Raw genomic sequence first — 17747 nt, forward strand, 5'->3', positions numbered from 1 at the left:
CAATAAAGATTGTTACTATTATGAAAACTATTATTAATTTACTATTAATATTATTTTTTTTTCTTTTACGTTTGATATTAGGGCATTCTGTTTGGGACTAAAAACATGTAAAAAATAAGTTGCGCTAAAGATGAAATATACAAATTGAAATTGTAGTGAAAAAGTCTGTATATTGTCCAGAAATTTGGAAATAAAATGAGGTAACTTGTGCAGGTACCGCTTACCGGAAACAAATTATATGTAAGCCCATCAATATGACTCCAACAAGCCTCAGGTGGTGGACCCAGGTGGACCTTCCGGCAGAAAATGGCAGACGTAGTGTGCAGTGAGATAATTATGCTGATCCCGCCCACTTGTGCACTCTATATTATTTATTGAAAGCTCTGGTCTCCCTTTCCAAGATTTGATAAAGAGGCAAGAATTCAAAACATGTCATCTTGGAGACCCTGTATGCTTACTGGCACTACGGACTCTGGTAATATAGCCGCCTGAGGACTTCCTGTTAGCAGTGATGCACTTCCAGTCGGACAGAGCAGCTCTTGCATCCCCACGGGCTTAAATGCTGCAGCTTTCTCCACTCTCAACTTCCAGGGAGCATGGATCTTGCCACATTATACCCACTGATCGGGTAGTTTGTGGGAGTGCGCCTCAGACAAGAGTCGCACCGTGGTTTAGGTATGCTTTTCATCCACTGCACACTGTCGAAAACCAGTGTAAGCAACATTTATGACTGCTGCTTTTATGTGGATACCATTTACTCTCTGTGGACTTTGTTCTTAACCCCTTATTGACTCAACAAAGTGGCCATTGGATTTTATGAGATTGGCACATTCATTTACCACCACTGCAAGAGTGTTTATTGCTTGGGCATGTAGTTGAGCATTATGTGTAGCATTGGAATTAGTCAACAGTTGGCACTCACAGCCAAGTCATTTATACATACATGAGCACCATCATCTGGGTTATCAAGTAGGACACCATATATACTCGTAAGGTCCTTGCTCTGTGTTTTGTGTGTTACCTTCAAAAAACAACTACCTTCAAGTGGATTTCTACAGCAGCAGGACTATTGGCACTACTTTAATCACTGCTGGCCAAAAAATGTTAGCCCCTTGGTATATTGTTTGTGTTGTTTTATTTAGTAGTCTACCTGAGCTATGATTGTTCTAAATGTCAACGAGTCTTCAAAGAGGGCTTAGAAAACTGTGACTGCTACACCACAGTAATCTCCAGGTTTGAATCTCCTGGAGTCACTCCATCTGTCAGTCACAACCTAGTTCCCTAGGTCCCAACTGCATGCTTGAGTTTAAACACTAGTATAATGACTTTCTGCTCTATGCTATTTATTTTTGCGTATGCTCATAGCTTTTACACACTTACATGTCATGGTTGACCATCATGATAGGCCTTGTTTACGTTCAGGAAGATTGTGTTAGACTTCCAGGTATGTGACAGTGTGCAGTGTTTTCTTATTAAAGGATGAGAAATCCATGTGCAGCGAATGCCAAGAAATGGGACTTCATCTTGTGACTAGAGGAAACAGTGCTAAGGCCCCTTTCACACTTGTGCGACTTCACCGCGATTTTGATGCGACCTTTTGCGCTTTTAATGCGAGTTTGACTGGGCTTATAATGTCTTTTACTCAAAACGCATCAAAATCATGCCGAAAGTAGCGCAGGGACTACTTTGAAGTCAGTGCAACTTCAAGTCGCACAGATATGAATGGGGCTCATTGGAAATAATGGAGAACGACTTGTCATGTGATTTTGCAGTCCCAAATCGCATGACAAGTCGCACAAGTGTGAAAGGGGCCTAAAAGACTCAAGGATTCAATGTGCAAAGAACTGGTATACTTTACAATTTTGCTTGTGTGTTTACTACCCCTGTTTTGCAATCAAGACCAATGTAACTATCTTTTTTAATTTGTCAATAAGTGATTAATAATATTTTTCTAAAAATGTACCATTTTTCTTTTTCTTTTTAGGTGCAACAGGCCACAAAGTAAACAAATTGCAGTTGTAGTAATGTGGGAGAAAATGCTCCTTGTAGCTGGAAGAGCAAATGATGGCATACAGTATCCTTCATTTTAACTGTGTCATTGATTTTTTATTTTTTTTTTCAAATATTTTATTTTAGAAAAGGAACCACAGTTGAGAAACAATCTGAAGCACGTTCCATACAGACATTTGTAGCTGAAATTGCATAACACAGAAAGGTAAACCATAACATCACATTGAAAAACACAGAAGGACCCGGCATATTCCAATAACCAACCCTGGAGTCGGAGAAGGTGCGGGCACCTCCACCCTTAGCCATGAATGACCAGGCCCCATATAACTATGCGTAGAAACCATATTATATTAGAAGGGAAGAACCGTTCCCAACCGTCGCTCCCCACTTTTTTCTAAGAGAAGGAAAAGGAAAAAGAGAGCAGAGTCCCAGATGGGACAACAAACAAAGACAACAAGAAGGGATAATGGAGGAAATGGGACGAGAGGGGGGGGAGGGGGGTGAGAGGGCCAGACGGGGAAATTCCCCGCATGGACAAACCCACGGGCACACCCGGAGCAATAATCAACCGCACATCAGAGACCTGCCCTTGTCGGAAAGCACAAAGACATTCCAGAAACCCCAAATCTGATCATATCGTTCCCTGCGATGCTGTCTCGTGAGGGTGAGGTCCTCCATTCTGTTTATGTCCTCCATCCTGCGCATACAGTCCCCAATAGTCGGTACTCTTGTCGTCTTCCAAAGTACCGGGATGCAAGCCTTCGCGGTGCTCAGAACATGAGGGATAATTGATTTTTTGCACTTCGAGATAGGCATAGAGGAAACCTGGAGCAGGAAGAAGGTATCCGGGATCTCCCGATCCGACAATTCCCCCAAGAGGGCCCGGACGGCCCGCCAGAAGGGGCGTATTCGGGGACAGGACCAAAATACATGGAGCATGGTGCCTACTTCACCCTGGCACCGCCAGCAGAGGTTCGTCGTGTCGGGGAAGAACTTGCTCAAAAGAGAGGGGACCCGATATCACCGGGTGAGAATTTTATAATTTAACTCCTGCAATTTCGCGCAGGTCGGAGTCTTCAAGGCCAGGGTATACACCTTAAGGCGTTGCGCCGGAGTAAGGTGTAGCCGTAGATCCCGTTCCCACTTGACCAGCCCCGGCAGGACATAGTCTTCCCCCGGAGAGATCAGCAGGCTGTATGATTTAGACAGCGTGCCCGGCAGGTTCCCGCTCCCCACGCAGTATTCCTCAAACGGAGTGAGATCTCCGGAGAAAGACGATGGATCCGGCAGGGAGCGAAGATAGTGGTGTACCTGGGCTGCATGCCAGAACCCCAGAACAAAGGGGCCGCTAGGCGACATCAGTCCCTCTATCGTCGGCCACCGAGACCCCCTGAGGAAGTGAGTGGCTTGGGAGACGCCCCGGGACATCAGTCCGCGGAATACCGCTTCCTTCAGTCCCGGGGAGAATTCCGGGTTCCCCAGAACCGGGTAAAGCGGGGACGTCTGCGTGGAAATGGAGGGGTGGGATAAAGCGCGACGAGCTGTCGCGAGCGTCACGCCTATCGTTGAGTGCTCTCGGAGGCCCCGTGGCAGGTCCCCCCTGATCCACGGTAGACCCTCCAGGACCGCTCCAATTGCACCCACAATTTACCTTCGCTATGTCTCCTCCAGTCAATCAGCCGGCCTAGGTGGACCGCTAGATGATATTTAGCTACATCCGGGAGGGCCAGGCCCCCCGAATGTTTCGGTAAAGTCAGCTGGGCACGAGATAGCCTAGGCCTCCCATGAGCCCAGATGAATTTCAAAAAAACACTGTGGGTTTGAGTAAAGAAAGAGGTCGGGATTCGCACCAGTAAAGCATGTAGTAGGTACAAGATCTTAGGGAGATCATCATTTTTATTAAATTGCATCGTCCGAACCAGGAATGAAGACCGACATTCCAGGTCTGTAGCAGGCCACGAATACGGGCCAGGAGGGGAGGGAAATTCAACTTGTAGATCTTGGACAAATCCGACGAAATCTGGGTCCCGAGGTATGTCAGGGCACCCTGAGTCCAATTGAAGGGCAGCGTAGAGGACAAGTGTGCCAAGAGGGGGGCCGGGACGCCCACCCCCAAAGCCTCGGATTTATGAAAGTTCACCTTCATATTAGAGCACCGGCCGTACTGTTCCAATTCCTTCATTAGGTTGGGTGCCGAGATCGCCGGGTTCGAAATGGAGAAGAGCATATCGTCGGCGTAGGCCGACACCTTACACTCCAAGTCCCCAATCCGAATTCCCAAGATGTCTGGATTGGCCCGCACTCTGCCCAGGAGCGGCTCTAGAGAGAGCGCGAACAACAACGGGGACAGGGGGCATCCCTGCCGGGTGCCATTAGAAATGTGAAAAGGGCTAGAAAGTACCCCGTTGCACTTCACTTGGGCCGATGGGCAGGAGTAAATATGTCCTATCCAGGACATCAACGTGTCCCCGAAGCCCATCGCCCTCAATGTGGAAAGCATGAACCGCCAGTTGACGCGGTCAAATGCCTTCTCCGCGTCTGTATTAAGTAGTACGCAGGGTGTGCCTGACGTCCGGGCTGCGTGGATGAGGCTCAGGACCTTAGAGGTATTGTCCCTCGCCTCCCGAGAGGGAATGAAGCCCACCTGATCCAAATGGACCAAATGCGGCATATGTTGGCAGAGGCGATTGGCCAGAATTTTTGTAAACACCTTTAGGTCCACATTCAGCAGGGATATGGGCCTGTAGCTGCCACAGCAGGAGGGATCCTTTCCGTCCTTGGGCAGAACCGAAATATGAGCCCTAAGCGTGTCGGGGGGAAAGACGACTCCCCTCTGCCCAGCGAATTGAGCCAAGCCACCCAGTGAGGCCCAAGTACCTCCATATAAGTGGAGTAGTAAGGCAGGGTGAAGCCGTCAGGACCCGGGGCCTTCCCCGCCTGCAAAGCTCCCACCGCCGCCTGAAGCTCCAGCATGGTAATAGGGGCCTCCAACTCCTCTCTGGCCTCAGCCCCCAGGGACGGGAGGTCCACCGAGGCCAGGTAGTCCTCCACAATGGGCGAAGTTCCCCCATGGTCCGGGAGGTTGTACAGGGAGGCATAGAAATTCCGAAATTCGCCCGCGATCTGTTCGGGCAATGTAGCCGCACCCCCGAAGGGGGCTTAATGCGGGGTACATAAGACGCAAGCCTCTGCGCCTTGACCGAGGCCGCCAGCAGCCTCCCGCACTTGTTCCCCTCCATATAAAAGGCATGGCGGGCCCTCTGGAGGTCCGCCTTGGCCCTGGAAAACATAAGGTCCTGCACCTGACGACGCAGTGCAAACAGTTCCTGTTCCTCCGTCTTGTCTAAACGTTGCTTATGGGAGGTTTCCAACTTGTGGATCGCCTCCAAGAGGCGCTGTAACTGTTGCGATCTCTGCTTCTTGAGCCGTGCCCCATGCTTCATAAACACTCCGCGAATGACCGCTTTATGGGCCTCCCACATGATCCCCCTGTCGTAGTCTTCCGCGTTGTTGGTGCGAAAGAACTCAGTAAGTTCCTTCAGGACGTCCGTCCGGACTTCCTCGTTGTAGAGGAGGGAATCGCTGAGACGCCAGAAGCGCGTCCTTCCCCGCGTCCCTTCAGATAGTCTATACACAAGTGAAATTGGCGCGTGGTCGGAGAAGGTCATCGTATCGATCGTGGAGTTCAGCACCGAAGCTGACCATGCGGGATCAGGAAATAGTCGATTCTGGAGTACAGCCTGTGGGGTGGCGAGAAGAAGGAGTAGTCCCGCTCCCCACTGTGCTGCATCCTCCATACGTCGATGAGTTGCGAATCGTGAAGAGCCCGAAGAATCCGCTTCCGGGCAGCATGGGACACCGAAGAGCTGCCGGAGGAGGTGTCCAACCCCGGGGACAGCGGGACGTTGAAGTCGCCGCCCAAGATCAACTGGCCCATCTGAAAGGAGGCCAGTCGTTTAAGGACCCGGGCGATGAACACGTCCTGTCCGTCATTCGGTGCATAGACGCTCGCGACACAGTCTCCCCAATAGTACCTCGCAAAAACACGTAGCGACCATTGGGGTCCAGCAGGGAATCCTGGCATGTCCAGGGTACCCTGGCAGCCACAAGAATGGACACCCCCCCTTGACTTGGCAGCCGCGTGCGTGGAGTGATATGAATTGGGGTAGAATCTATTAGTCAGTCTCTGAAGACGGTCCGTTCGAAAATGCGTCTCCTGGAGAAACGCGATATCAGCCCGCCGGCGATGTAGGTCGTTCAAAAGGACCTTGCGTTTCTCCGGGACATTGAGCCCCTTGGCATTAAGGGAGACCACAGTGAGCTCGTCCATGGCAAGGGGCAAGGGAAGGAGGGAACAACACCAAAGGAGCAGGGGGGGGGGGTCAGGGAGGAGAAGGGTCCAACAATAGGAAAGGCAACGGGAGAGAGACAGGAAAGAGAGAGAAAGGAACCAAAAAGAGAGAGGGGTCGGGGTAAGTACCACCCCCCTCTAGCTAAAGGCAGCTAAGCCACCAGGCACTTAGAGACCCGTAGGGGCACACAAGTGCAGGCCTATGTGGGGAAGTGGGTAGATCAGGCATGGTCCGAGCCGCTGTCTCCGGCCCCCACCCAGCCCAACACCAGGAGATGGCAGCGTAGAGAGGGAGACAGAGGCAGCAAGACAGCCAAGGGGGCCGTAGGGAAGGCATCTGATAGACATCACATGGAGAGACACCCGGAGACAGCCCCGAGGCGAGGTATCTCAGCGGGCCGCTCCAGGTCAACAGACATCCAAATCAGCAGCAAAGAACCAAAACTTAAACGTAGACTCTAAGTGCAGTATACAGCGAGACCCCCGGGGGGGGCGATCAGAGCGTCCAGCACTCAACACTCAATGGGTAGGTCAATACAGTACCGCCGCAGATGACGGTCGTCCCCTCCAGCAGGGCCACCTCCCCTCTCCGCCCCGCCCGCCACCACACCCGACCCACAATGTATGGTCACCCGGATCCCCCCCCCCAAAAATAGCAAGGCACAAGCCCCCCAACCAGAGAACCCCGGAACTCCCTGGAGAGTGACAGCAACAGGAACATTAACAGTAACATCCCCCCGCTCCCCCCCCCCCACAATCCACAGACACATAGAGACCCATCGTCCACCAAAGCCCTCCATCTCCCCACACCCCACCCCGCCTAGCAGACTAAAGCACACGTCCACATTCCCCCACATCGCCCACATCTATGAACCCTGAGTAACACGGTGCAGCATGCAGCCGCCGTTTGGACCCCGGACACCATCCCAGCACTCAGCTCCCCCACCCGCCGCCCCCCCCGTCCATCAAAGGCAGTAGCCACAGCAGGTGGAGGGGACCCGGGGTCCCACGGGAGCCCCCCCTCAGAGGTCCTCAGCCTAGGGTCCTGGGGAAGCAGGCGGGCCAGAGCAGACAGCGATAGAACAGTCCAGATGAGGGGGATGGGAGACCTCCAGGTCCCCGCCACAACTGGTCCTTGGAGCGTTCCATAGTTCGTAGGGCTCCGTCAGTCCATGGCAAGGGAAGCCACCACGAGGCGGGGGGGCCAGTGTGGGCGCCCGGGCAAGAAACGCCTTGTGGACATACCGAAGAGGGGCTGGCAGACAGCACTAGCGGGGCAGTGGGAAGCCAAAGCAGGTCGGGCACCAGCAGCATGTGGAAGGGACGGAGGGGACAGGGGCCGGACCGGGGTGGGGGCAAGTGTTCACATAACTCACAGTTCCGCAGTTGAAGAAGCTCAGTCCTCCCTCGGATCCTCCGAGGCACTCGAACGCTGCCGCTGTCGCTGTGGTCGAAGAGCAAGAGGTGCATCACCACCGGCGGGGCTCCTGCCCCGGCGATCCGAAGGGCGCGGGAGGAGCACCAGCCAGTCCGGGACCTGCACCGGCTGCACCCCCAGGAAGGCAAAGAGGGCTGGTAAGTCCGAGGGGGATCGTAGGGTAAACGAGGAGTTAGTCTTCCGGACAGTCAAGGCCAGCGGGTATCCCCAGCGGTAGGTGGCTCCCTCCCTGCGAGTCAGGTCCAGGACAGGGCGAAGCAGCGCCCTCCAGTACAACGTGGCCCTCGAGAGGTCCGGGAGGATCCGGATCTGTGCTCCGTCAAAGTCCACCGTGCGTGCCTCCCAAGCCTTCCGTATAACCAATTCCCGGTGCGAATAACGGTGGAAACGGCACACAACGTCCCGTGGGCGATCCGGATCAGGTGACCGAGGACCCAAGGCCCGGTGGATCCGATCGAACTCCAGGTTCGGGGGGAGAGAGTCACCCAACAGAACGCCAAGGATCGCCGTCACGGATGCCGCCAAGTCCTCCAGTCCCGTAGCTTCAGGGATCCCTTTAAGGCGGACATTGTTCCGCCGACTGCGGTCCTCCATGTCCTCCATGTGGAGTTGCATGGCCATGGCAGTGTCCCTGTTTGCCGCCTGGGTCCGCTCCACAGCCAGAAGGCGAGCGTCCATAGCGGACAACGCCGCTTCTCCGGAGGATACCCTGTCCGCCACCTGTTTCACCTCCTTCCGCACTTGTTGCACCTCCCGCCGGTGCGAGGCCTCCAGGCGGCCGACAATAGATTCAATGTCCCGTGTGCTAGGCAGAGAGCGTAAGATAGTCCGCAAATCCTCATCCATGCCCAGCGATGGAGCAATGCCGGTCGGCAGCGGGCGGAAGGCTGCTGGAGTGGTCAGCACTGTATTTGCTGAGGACGCAGGAGAGGCCGCCATGTCATTCCCGCCAGAAGGCCCAGGGCTCTCCACCGCCGCCATATTGCCCGCGGGAGAAGAGGGCTGGGAAGCCACAAAAAAGCGCTGTATCTCCCCCGAGGGACGCGACTTAGTCGATGTCCCGGCTCCTCCAGAGGTTCCCTTAGTTTTCCTCTTCCTGGACGTCCGCATATCTCACTGCCAAGACTGATTTTAGTCGGGCTGGGGAGGAAAGGCACGGAGCTCAGCAAGAAGACGTCCTCAGCCGGCCATGTCCAGACCACGCCCTGTGTCATTGATTTTAGTTGATATATACCCTGTTTAAAGTGAATAGTTTTCTAACCCCATTAAATTCCAACAAATGGATTGGAATTGCTGCTTTTCCTAGGTGTGTTCTTATCAAGCAAAATGTGTTGGCTGCACTTTCCCAGGTGCCCTCTATATACTACAGCATTTTTACTTGTTGTCAAGCCCAACATTGCTCTCTAATCAAGTCGCAATCAAAAGTAAAGTCTCTTGTTCTTTATTCCTCAATGTGGGTTTTCAAACTAATTGAGACTAATACTGTTAAAACCTTAACAACCAATACATGTTTTCATTGGATGAAGAAACCTTTATGGTTCCAGAGCTTGATGGTGTCAGACTTATTTCTCATTCCACACATGAATTTCTTCATGAGATCCCAAGTATGTATAGTATCAGTGCTAACAATATTATTAGAAATGAAAGACCGTTGCCTTTATGTAGCTACAACTTGAAGGCTGTGTGTATGCATCTAACATCTATTTGAAGTATCCAACCTTCTTAGAGGACATAAATAGTGTTTTAAGCAAGTACAGAAACTGTAGTTGTAAGATTTAGCATTTTCCTGGGGCATAAAGGAGATATAGCTGCAAAAATCAGAGGCAGTGTGTGGTAAAAACATAAACACTGAACATACTGAACATCCGTTTAAAATAATATTTTAGTTAGTAGGTTGTATCAACCTTTCTCAAACAGGGTTCTGTGAAACTCTAGAGCAGGGGTGTCAAACTCATTTTCATTGTGGGTCGCATCAGCATTGCAGTTGCCCTCAAAGGGCCGGTTGTATCTATAAGACTATATAAATGTATTTACTCTTTATCATATAAGGTAATTGCCTCTGTATTAGATTATTACTGGTTTCATTAATAACTAAAGCCTAAAGCTCTGAAGGACAGGTGCATACTGGCATGGAGCATGCTCCTTGAGGGGGGGCATAAACAAGCATCTTCATGGCTGCACAGAGAAGTGCCGGATCTATGCTACTCTCTGTGGGACTGCTGGGACAAGGGGGGGGGGTGGAAATGAGGGGGGTGCTGTAGTTGCAGAAGAGGTGTTAGGGCCGCATTCGTCCCACGGGCCTTGTGTTTGACACATGTGCTCTAAAGTTTCACCAGAGGTTGCTAGAGGTTTCTTTAGCAGTGAGCAGTGAAAGACCTAATGGAGTCTGCATAGCTATGGGGCCATCAATTAGCAGAACCAGTATCGTGGGACCAGTTAAACCTCTTCTCTCATCTCTTAGATAAGTCACCATTGACACCAGTGAAACATTTCTACACTGACCACCAATGTAAGGGGGTGTTTCTGCATTGTCTATTTTATTTTACTTTCGGCCTTTCTTTTATATTCATTATAATAATTTGTTTAATTTTTACATTATAGTTGTGACTTAAAGCAAGAGGCGTTAAAATGATCCACCTTGGATGTAAGAAATGCTTAGTGCACACTCTTTTTTAATTGAATTTAATTTACCAATCACTGGTCTTCGGCAATATGGTTATCCAGCCAGCTTCAAATGATTTAACACTGGCAAACAAAAGCTGTAAGGACAGCCCCATTCAGAGCTTCTGGAGGGACTAAGAAGCACTGGGGCAAGCCCAAGACCAGTCAGACAAGTTCTCTTTAGCATGAAGGGGCGCCCTCACCCGTTTCTGGGGTGGGGGGACTTCTGCGCTTCTTTCAGGAACCCTGGACTTCCTTCTTTCAAGACAAATGGGTTCACAAACTGATTAATTCCGGGTACAAGATCAAATTTCGGTCTCCGGATCGTTTGAAAGATTTCAGGGTTGCCGATTCCTCAGCAGGAACGCTTTCACAGCTTCTATTCCAATCTGTTCACTGTGTCCATAAAGGAGGGCAAGGTGCGTCCAATTCTGGATCTCAAGGCTCTGAACCACTTTGTGCGGGTGCAGAAGTTTCGAATGGAGTCCATTCGATCAGTGGGGCATCCTTAATTCAGTGGGATTTTCTGGCCTACATCGATATCAAAGATGCGTATTTGAACGTCCCCATCTTCGAGGGACATCAGCAATTCCTCCGCTTTGTGGTGGCAGAGGAGCACTTTCAATTTGTGTCGTTACCCTTTGATCTCTCCTCCGCTCCCAGAGTTTTTACCAAGGTCCTGGCCCCGGTACTGGCCTTGTTGTGCCAGAGAGGAATTGCAATTTTGGGATATCTGGACGATCTCCTGTTGCGAGCAGACTCTCATTCGGATCTGTTGGGCAACATCTCAATTACAGGTCCCTCTCAAAAAATTAGCATATTGTGATAAAGTTCATTATTTTCTGTAATGTACTGATAAACATTAGACTTTCATATATTTTAGATTCATTACACACAACTGAAGTAGTGCAAGCCTTTTATTGTTTTAATATTGATGATTTTGGCATACAGCTCATGAAAAACCAAAATTCCTATCTCAAAAAATTAGCATATTTCATCCGACCAATAAAAAAAAAAAGTGTTTTTAATACAAAAAAAGTCAACCTTCAAATAATTATGTTCAGTTATGCACTCAATACTTGGTCGGGAATCCTTTTGCAGAAATGACTGCTTCAATGCTGCGTGGCATGGAGGCAATCAGCCTGTGGCACTGCTGAGGTGTTATGGAGGCCCAGGATGCTTCGATAGCGGCCTTGAGCTAATCCAGAGTGTTGGGTCTTGCGTCTCTCAACTTTCTCTTCACAACATCCCACATATTCTCTATGGGGTTCAGGTCAGGAGAGTTGGCAGGCCAATTGAGCACAGTAATACCATGGTCAGTAAACCATTTACCAGTGGTTTTGGCACTGTGAGCAGGTGCCAGGTCGTGCTGAAAAATGAAATCTTCATCTCCATAAAGCTTTTCAGCAGATGGAAGCATGAAGTGCTCCAAAATCTCCTGATAGCTAGTTGCATTGACCCTGCCCTTGATAAAACACAGCGGACCAACAGCAGCAGCTGACATGGCACCCCAGACCATCACTGACTGTGGGTACTTGACACTGGACTTCAGGCATTTTGGCATTTCCCTCTCCCCAGTCTTCCTCCAGACTCTGGCACCTTGATTTCCGAATGACATGCAAAATTTGCTTTCATCCGAAAAAAGTACTTTGGACCACTGAGCAACAGTCCAGTGCTGCTTCTCTGTAGCCCAGGTCTCTGCCGCTGTTTCTGGTTCAAAAGTGGCTTGACCTGGGGAATGCGGCACCTGTAGCCCATTTCCTGCACACGCCTGTACACGGTGGCTCTAGATGTTTCTACTCCAGACTCAGTCCACTGCTTCCGCAGGTCCCCCAAGGTCTGGAATCGGTCCTTCTCCACAATCTTCCTCAGGGTCCGGTCACCTCTTCTCGCTGTGCAGCGTTTTCTGCCACACTTTTTCCTTCCCACAGACTTCCCACTGAGGTGCCTTGATACAGCACTCTGGGAACAGCCTATTCATTCAGAAATTTATTTCTGTGTCTTACCCTCTTGCTTGAGGGTGTCAATGATGGCCTTCTGGACAGCAGTCAGGTCGGCAGTCTTACCCATGATTGCGGTTTTGAGTAATGAACCAGGCTGGGAGTTTTTAAAAGCCTCAGGAATCTTTTGCAGGTGTTTAGAGTTAATTAGTTGATTCAGATGATTAGGTTAATAGCTCGTTTAGAGAACCTTTTCATGATATGCTAATTTTTTGAGATAGGAATTTTGGTTTTTCATGAGCTGTATGCCAAAATCATCAATATTAAAACAATAAAAGGCTTGCACTACTTCAGTTGTGTGTAATGAATCTAAAATATATGAAAGTCTAATGTTTATAAGTACATTACAGAAAATAATGAACTTTATCACAATATGCTAATTTTTTGAGAGGGACCTGTACAGTTCAGACCCTTCAGGAATTTCGGTGGACGATCAATTTAAAAAAAATCTGCTCTGACGCCATCCATACGGGTCACATATCTGGGCCTGACTCTCGACTCTGCTCTGGCGAAGGTCTTTCTCCCCTTGGAAAAGCTTCAGAAGTTGCAAAGGGCGATCAGCTTGCGGACTTGCATGAGGGCCCTGGGTCTGATGGTTTTGACCTTCGAGGCAGTCCCGTTTGCTCAGTCTCACTCGAGGCCTCTACAGAAAGAGATTCTTGCAAAATGGAACAGGGACCCTTGGTCATTGGACCAGAAGATTTGTTTAAGCCATCTCACGAAGTCGGCTCTATCCTGGTGGATCCTGTCAGGGCAAGTCCTTCCTGCCACTGTTTTGGACGGTGGTCAGCACAGACGCCAGCCTGTCAGGCTGGGATGGAGTGCATGGGAAGCTCTGTGCCCAGAGGACTTGGTCGACAGAAGAGTCTTCCTTGCCAATCAATATTCTGGAGCTCAGAGCGATCAAGCCAAGCCTGTTCCACTGGACAAGTCAGCTACGCGGGTCCCCGGTTTGGATTAAATCGGACAATGCCACGGCCTTGGCTTACATCAATCATCAAGGGGGCACCAAGAGTGTCCTGGCGGCCACAGAGGTGGCTAAGATTCTAGTTTGGGTGGAAGACAAGGTTCCAGCCCTTTCCGCAGTCCACATTCCGGGTGTGGAGAATTGGCAAGCGGATTACCTTGCTGGATCAAGGTGAATGGTCCCTTCATCCGGAGGTGTTTCACCTCCTATGTGTCCAGTGGGGGACTCCAAGGGTGTATCTGTTTGCGTCTCGCCTCAAAAGAAAAGTTCAGCGGTTTGTGGCCAGGTCGAGGGATCCTCTAGCCGACACCACAGACGCCTTGGTGGCTCCTTGGAGGCAGCATCGGCTGATTTATGCCTTCCCTCTGCTTGTACTCATGCCAAGGTTTTTTCGTCGGATAGCGGTGGAAGGAATTCTGGTTGTTCTGGTGGCACCAGACTGGCCTTGGCGGTTTTGGTATGCAGACCTGGTAAGAATGGTCGTAGATCCTCCATGGAGACTCCCTCTGCGGGAAGATCTGCTGTCTCAGGGACCAATCTTCCATCCTGCTTTACGGTCACTGGCTTTAACGGCTTGGCTGTTGAAAGCAAGGTGTTGAGGGATAGAGGCCTTTCTGACTCGGTGATTCCTACACTTTTGAAGGCCAGGAAATCGATGTCCAGGAAGATCTATCATCTTACGTGGAAATCATACATTTCATGGTGTGAATCGCTGCAGCTGCACCCTTGCTTGTTTTCTATAGCTAGGGTTTTGGCCTTTTTACAAAAAGGAGTTGAGCAGCGGTTGGGTTTGGGTACGATCAAGGGCCAAGTGTCGGCCTTGGCTATTTAATTCCAATGTCCGTTGGCCGCTAATAACTTGATTTGCACTTTTCTTCGGGGGTTTGTCATTTGGCTCCTACGAGGAGATCCCCATTGCCTCCGTGGGATCTTAATCTGGTTTTCTCTGTTCTTCAAAAGCCTTCTTTTGAGAATATTAGGGAGATTTCTCTGCTTTCTTTGTCGCAGAAGTTTGCCCTCCTGGTGGCTATTACTTCTGCTCGCAGAGTGTCTGAGATAGCGGCTTTTTCCTGTAGTTCGCCTTATATAGTGGTCCACAGAGATAAAGTGGTACTTCGACCTAATCCGTCTTTCCTCCCTAAAGTGGTGTCCGATTTTCATTTCAATGAAGACATTGTGTTGCCTTCCTTATGTCCTAATCGCCTTCCTTATGTCCTAATCCCAAGCATCCCAAGGAAATTGCCTGGCACTCTCTGGATGTGGTTTGGGCGATAAGGGTTTATATGACGGTAACTGAGTCTTTTAGAAAATCTGACTCTCTGTTCTTACCGAACTACCTTGGAAAGGTTCGGCTACGTCTGCTGCGACCATATCCAGATGGATTAGGCAAACGGTTGTTCAGGCTTATTCACCCAAGGGTCAGGTTCCACCTTTCCCTGTGAAGGCTCATTCTACTACAGCGCTGAGTGCCTCTTGGGCTTTTCCACATCAGGCCTCAGTAGTGCAAGTTTGTAAAGCAGTGATTTGGTCGTCTGTGCACACTTTTTTACAAAATTCAACAAGGCAGATTTGTTGGCATTTTCGAATGCTTCCTTTGGCCACAAGGTTTTGCAAGCTGCTGTTTCATAAGAGAATAGTTTATTTCTCTTTAGGGGTTTTTTACCTGGGTGAGCTCCTGTTGTTCTTGGTTGAGCTTCATGTTCCCAGTTGGCTAGATTTAGCCTTTGGAGTTACGTTACTCTCTTGTTGCGTTCTTCCCAGCCCTCATGCCTACACTGCTTTGGGACGTCCCAATGGATAAGAAGCAATAAGGCTGCATCTCTCAATGGACGGTAGAGAAAACTGGATTTTTGTAAGAACTTACCGTAAAATCCATTTATCTAGAGTCCATTGACAGACGCAGCAACCGCCCCTCTAATATGGGGATGTTTTTTTGTATCTTCTTCACTGCTTACAACTAAACTGGCTTGCTGGAGCAGAGGGTGTGGGTTATGCCTGTGGGGACAGCCCCGTGGGCGTGGAGAATACATTTTTTTCCTGCCCAGAACTGCTCCTGCAGGGGGAAGCATAACCCAATGGATAAGAAGTAAGAAGGCTGCGTCTGTCAATGGACTTCAGAAAAACGTATTTTATGCTAAGTTACAAAAATCCAGTTTTTCTGGGATCAAAGGGGTGTTAACAGAGGCCATTTTACCAATTAGGCATCTGAGGAGGGGTTAGCGGATGGCCTAAATTTATGACAGTATCATGGCCCTCCCTTACACACAGTTTTATACTACTATTAATATCTTCCAGTATGTACCGGTTACATTCTTGAAACTGACAGACAATTGTTCAGCATTGAATTTCATGTACAGAAAAACTAAACACAGGATATCTCCGATAAACCTGTCACCCAGGAGATAGGAGACTGTTATCTTCCTTCTGTATGTACTAGCTTAGTCATATACTGTATGACCTTGATTTGTTCAGTATGATATTCCCCATTTAAATATATACTTAATATTAATTGTGTCGTGTTCCTGTCTGATTTTCTAAATCGTGGGTGGATTTTTCTCTCTTGGTCGCCAAGAGGTCGCTTGACTGCTGTTTACGATGGGGGAGGGGAACAAAGCTGCTGGATTTCTAGTCTTAAAACAGAGAAGAGAAAGACAAAATAAAATGCAATGGCTGAATGTGAATGGCAAAATGGCTGCTAACCCACACAGCTATTCGTGAGCCCAGTGCGCATGGCCATTACAGGCCTGATTCTGGACATGCCCAATTCAGGTTTTTTCCTCCCCCTGGACAAACACTTGGCCCTCTGCTGCTATATTTACACCTTGCAGTCCAGGGGATGCCAAAACCATTTGCTTTTGCGCAAGGGTAATGGGCCTCCTTCAAGGCAGTACCATATACCCAGTCTGACTCCAAACCGTTACAACTCAACATTTTGACTGCGTGGGACAAGTAGACGCTCAAGTAGTCTCTCAATCATCCTATTCATTTTATCAGCAAAATTAGGTTTGCCCTGTCGTGGTAGATTTCCAGTCCCTTCTCCCAATGTCTTGAAAGGGGCTCACGACAGATGCTAGCTGGTGGGGTTGGAGTGTAGCCCTGAAGACCCTCTTGGTTCGGGGGACTTGGTCACTGGTGGAAGCCTGTTTTATGATCAGCATCCTGGAGCTCAGGGTGATTCATTTGTCCCTTCAACACTGGACCTCTTGTCTACCAGACTATCTGTACAGGATTCAGTCGGACAATGCCACGCCTGTGGCCTTCATTGGCCATCAAGGAGAAGCAGGAAATTGCACAATGCGACAAGAAAGAAGTGAATGTCATTCTAGCTTGGGTGGAACTTTGTCGCATCCTTGCCTGCGGTGCACATTCTAGAAGTTTAAACATGTTAATCATCAGTCTAGTTCCAGGGAAATGCTCCCTTCACCCAAAGGTATTTCAAGACCTCCGTCGCAACTGGGGATACTAGATGTGGCTTCTAGTTTCAACAGCAAGCTGGAGAGATTTGTTGCCAGGACCAGTGATTCTTAGGCCTTTACAGTGAATGCTTTTGTTACTCCATGGGATCATTTTAACAAGCTTTTCTCCTGCTATAACTCCTTCCTCGCCTGCTTTACAGGATTGGCTGAACTGGGTTATGTGCAAAAAGCACTAAAGAAACAAATGCTAATCACGAACTGTCCACATCAGAGTAGTGCAGAACTACCAAAACAGCTAATAATAATTGTATTATCTTTAAACATTAGTAAACATAAGTGAAATTTCCTTATAAATAGTAATCCTTTTAGTCTTATGCAGTTAAACTCCTGTTAGATTAAAGTATACAAAGCAATGTTGGCTGTTGCTGACAAGAGGGAAACCAGTAATAAAGTAAAGTTATATGCCTGTATCCTGTGTTTATACTGTTGCTCTCATGTGTACTGCGCTGGTAACATCCTGTGTCAAGTTAATTTCCTTGCTAACTCTATAAAACAAGACCTTAGAAACATTACAGCAAGTGAAATTATAATGGGTGTGGCATCTAAATCAAGGTATTGGGAAGTAAACACATGATCATGAGACAATACTGTTATGAGAAAAGGGTTGTAAACCCTTCAAGATTCTTTGGTTTCTGTGCAATTGCTTAAAAAAATATGATTTGATTTCTATATTTGCTATAGTAATAAATAACACAGTAATCAGCAGGCCCCCTGCCATCTGACATTTGGTATAGCTGTCATGTGCAGTGTTTCCCCCATACCCCATCAACACAGTACAAACTTTATCTCTGAATTTGGACCACAAAAAAAAAATTGAATAATGTTTTCATGTTTAACTCTGCAT

General features: G+C 49.0%; 1 protein-coding gene across 1 annotated transcript in view; it reads left to right on the top strand.

Moving 5' to 3' along the window:
• The window catches only part of VPS16 (VPS16 core subunit of CORVET and HOPS complexes), a 160589-nt gene that overhangs the window by 49754 nt on the left and 93088 nt on the right, over window positions 1–17747 (top strand). Inside the window, exons 9-10 of the mRNA XM_082261094.1 lie at window positions 1985–2074; window positions 9309–9403. Coding sequence (XP_082117220.1) covers window positions 1985–2074; window positions 9309–9403 — 185 coding nt within the window. The remainder of the gene's footprint in view (window positions 1–1984; window positions 2075–9308; window positions 9404–17747) is intronic.

This window comes from Pelophylax lessonae (genome assembly GCF_965119305.1).
Source record: "Pelophylax lessonae genome assembly, chromosome: 6".
NCBI classification, from domain to species: Eukaryota; Metazoa; Chordata; class Amphibia; order Anura; family Ranidae; genus Pelophylax; species Pelophylax lessonae.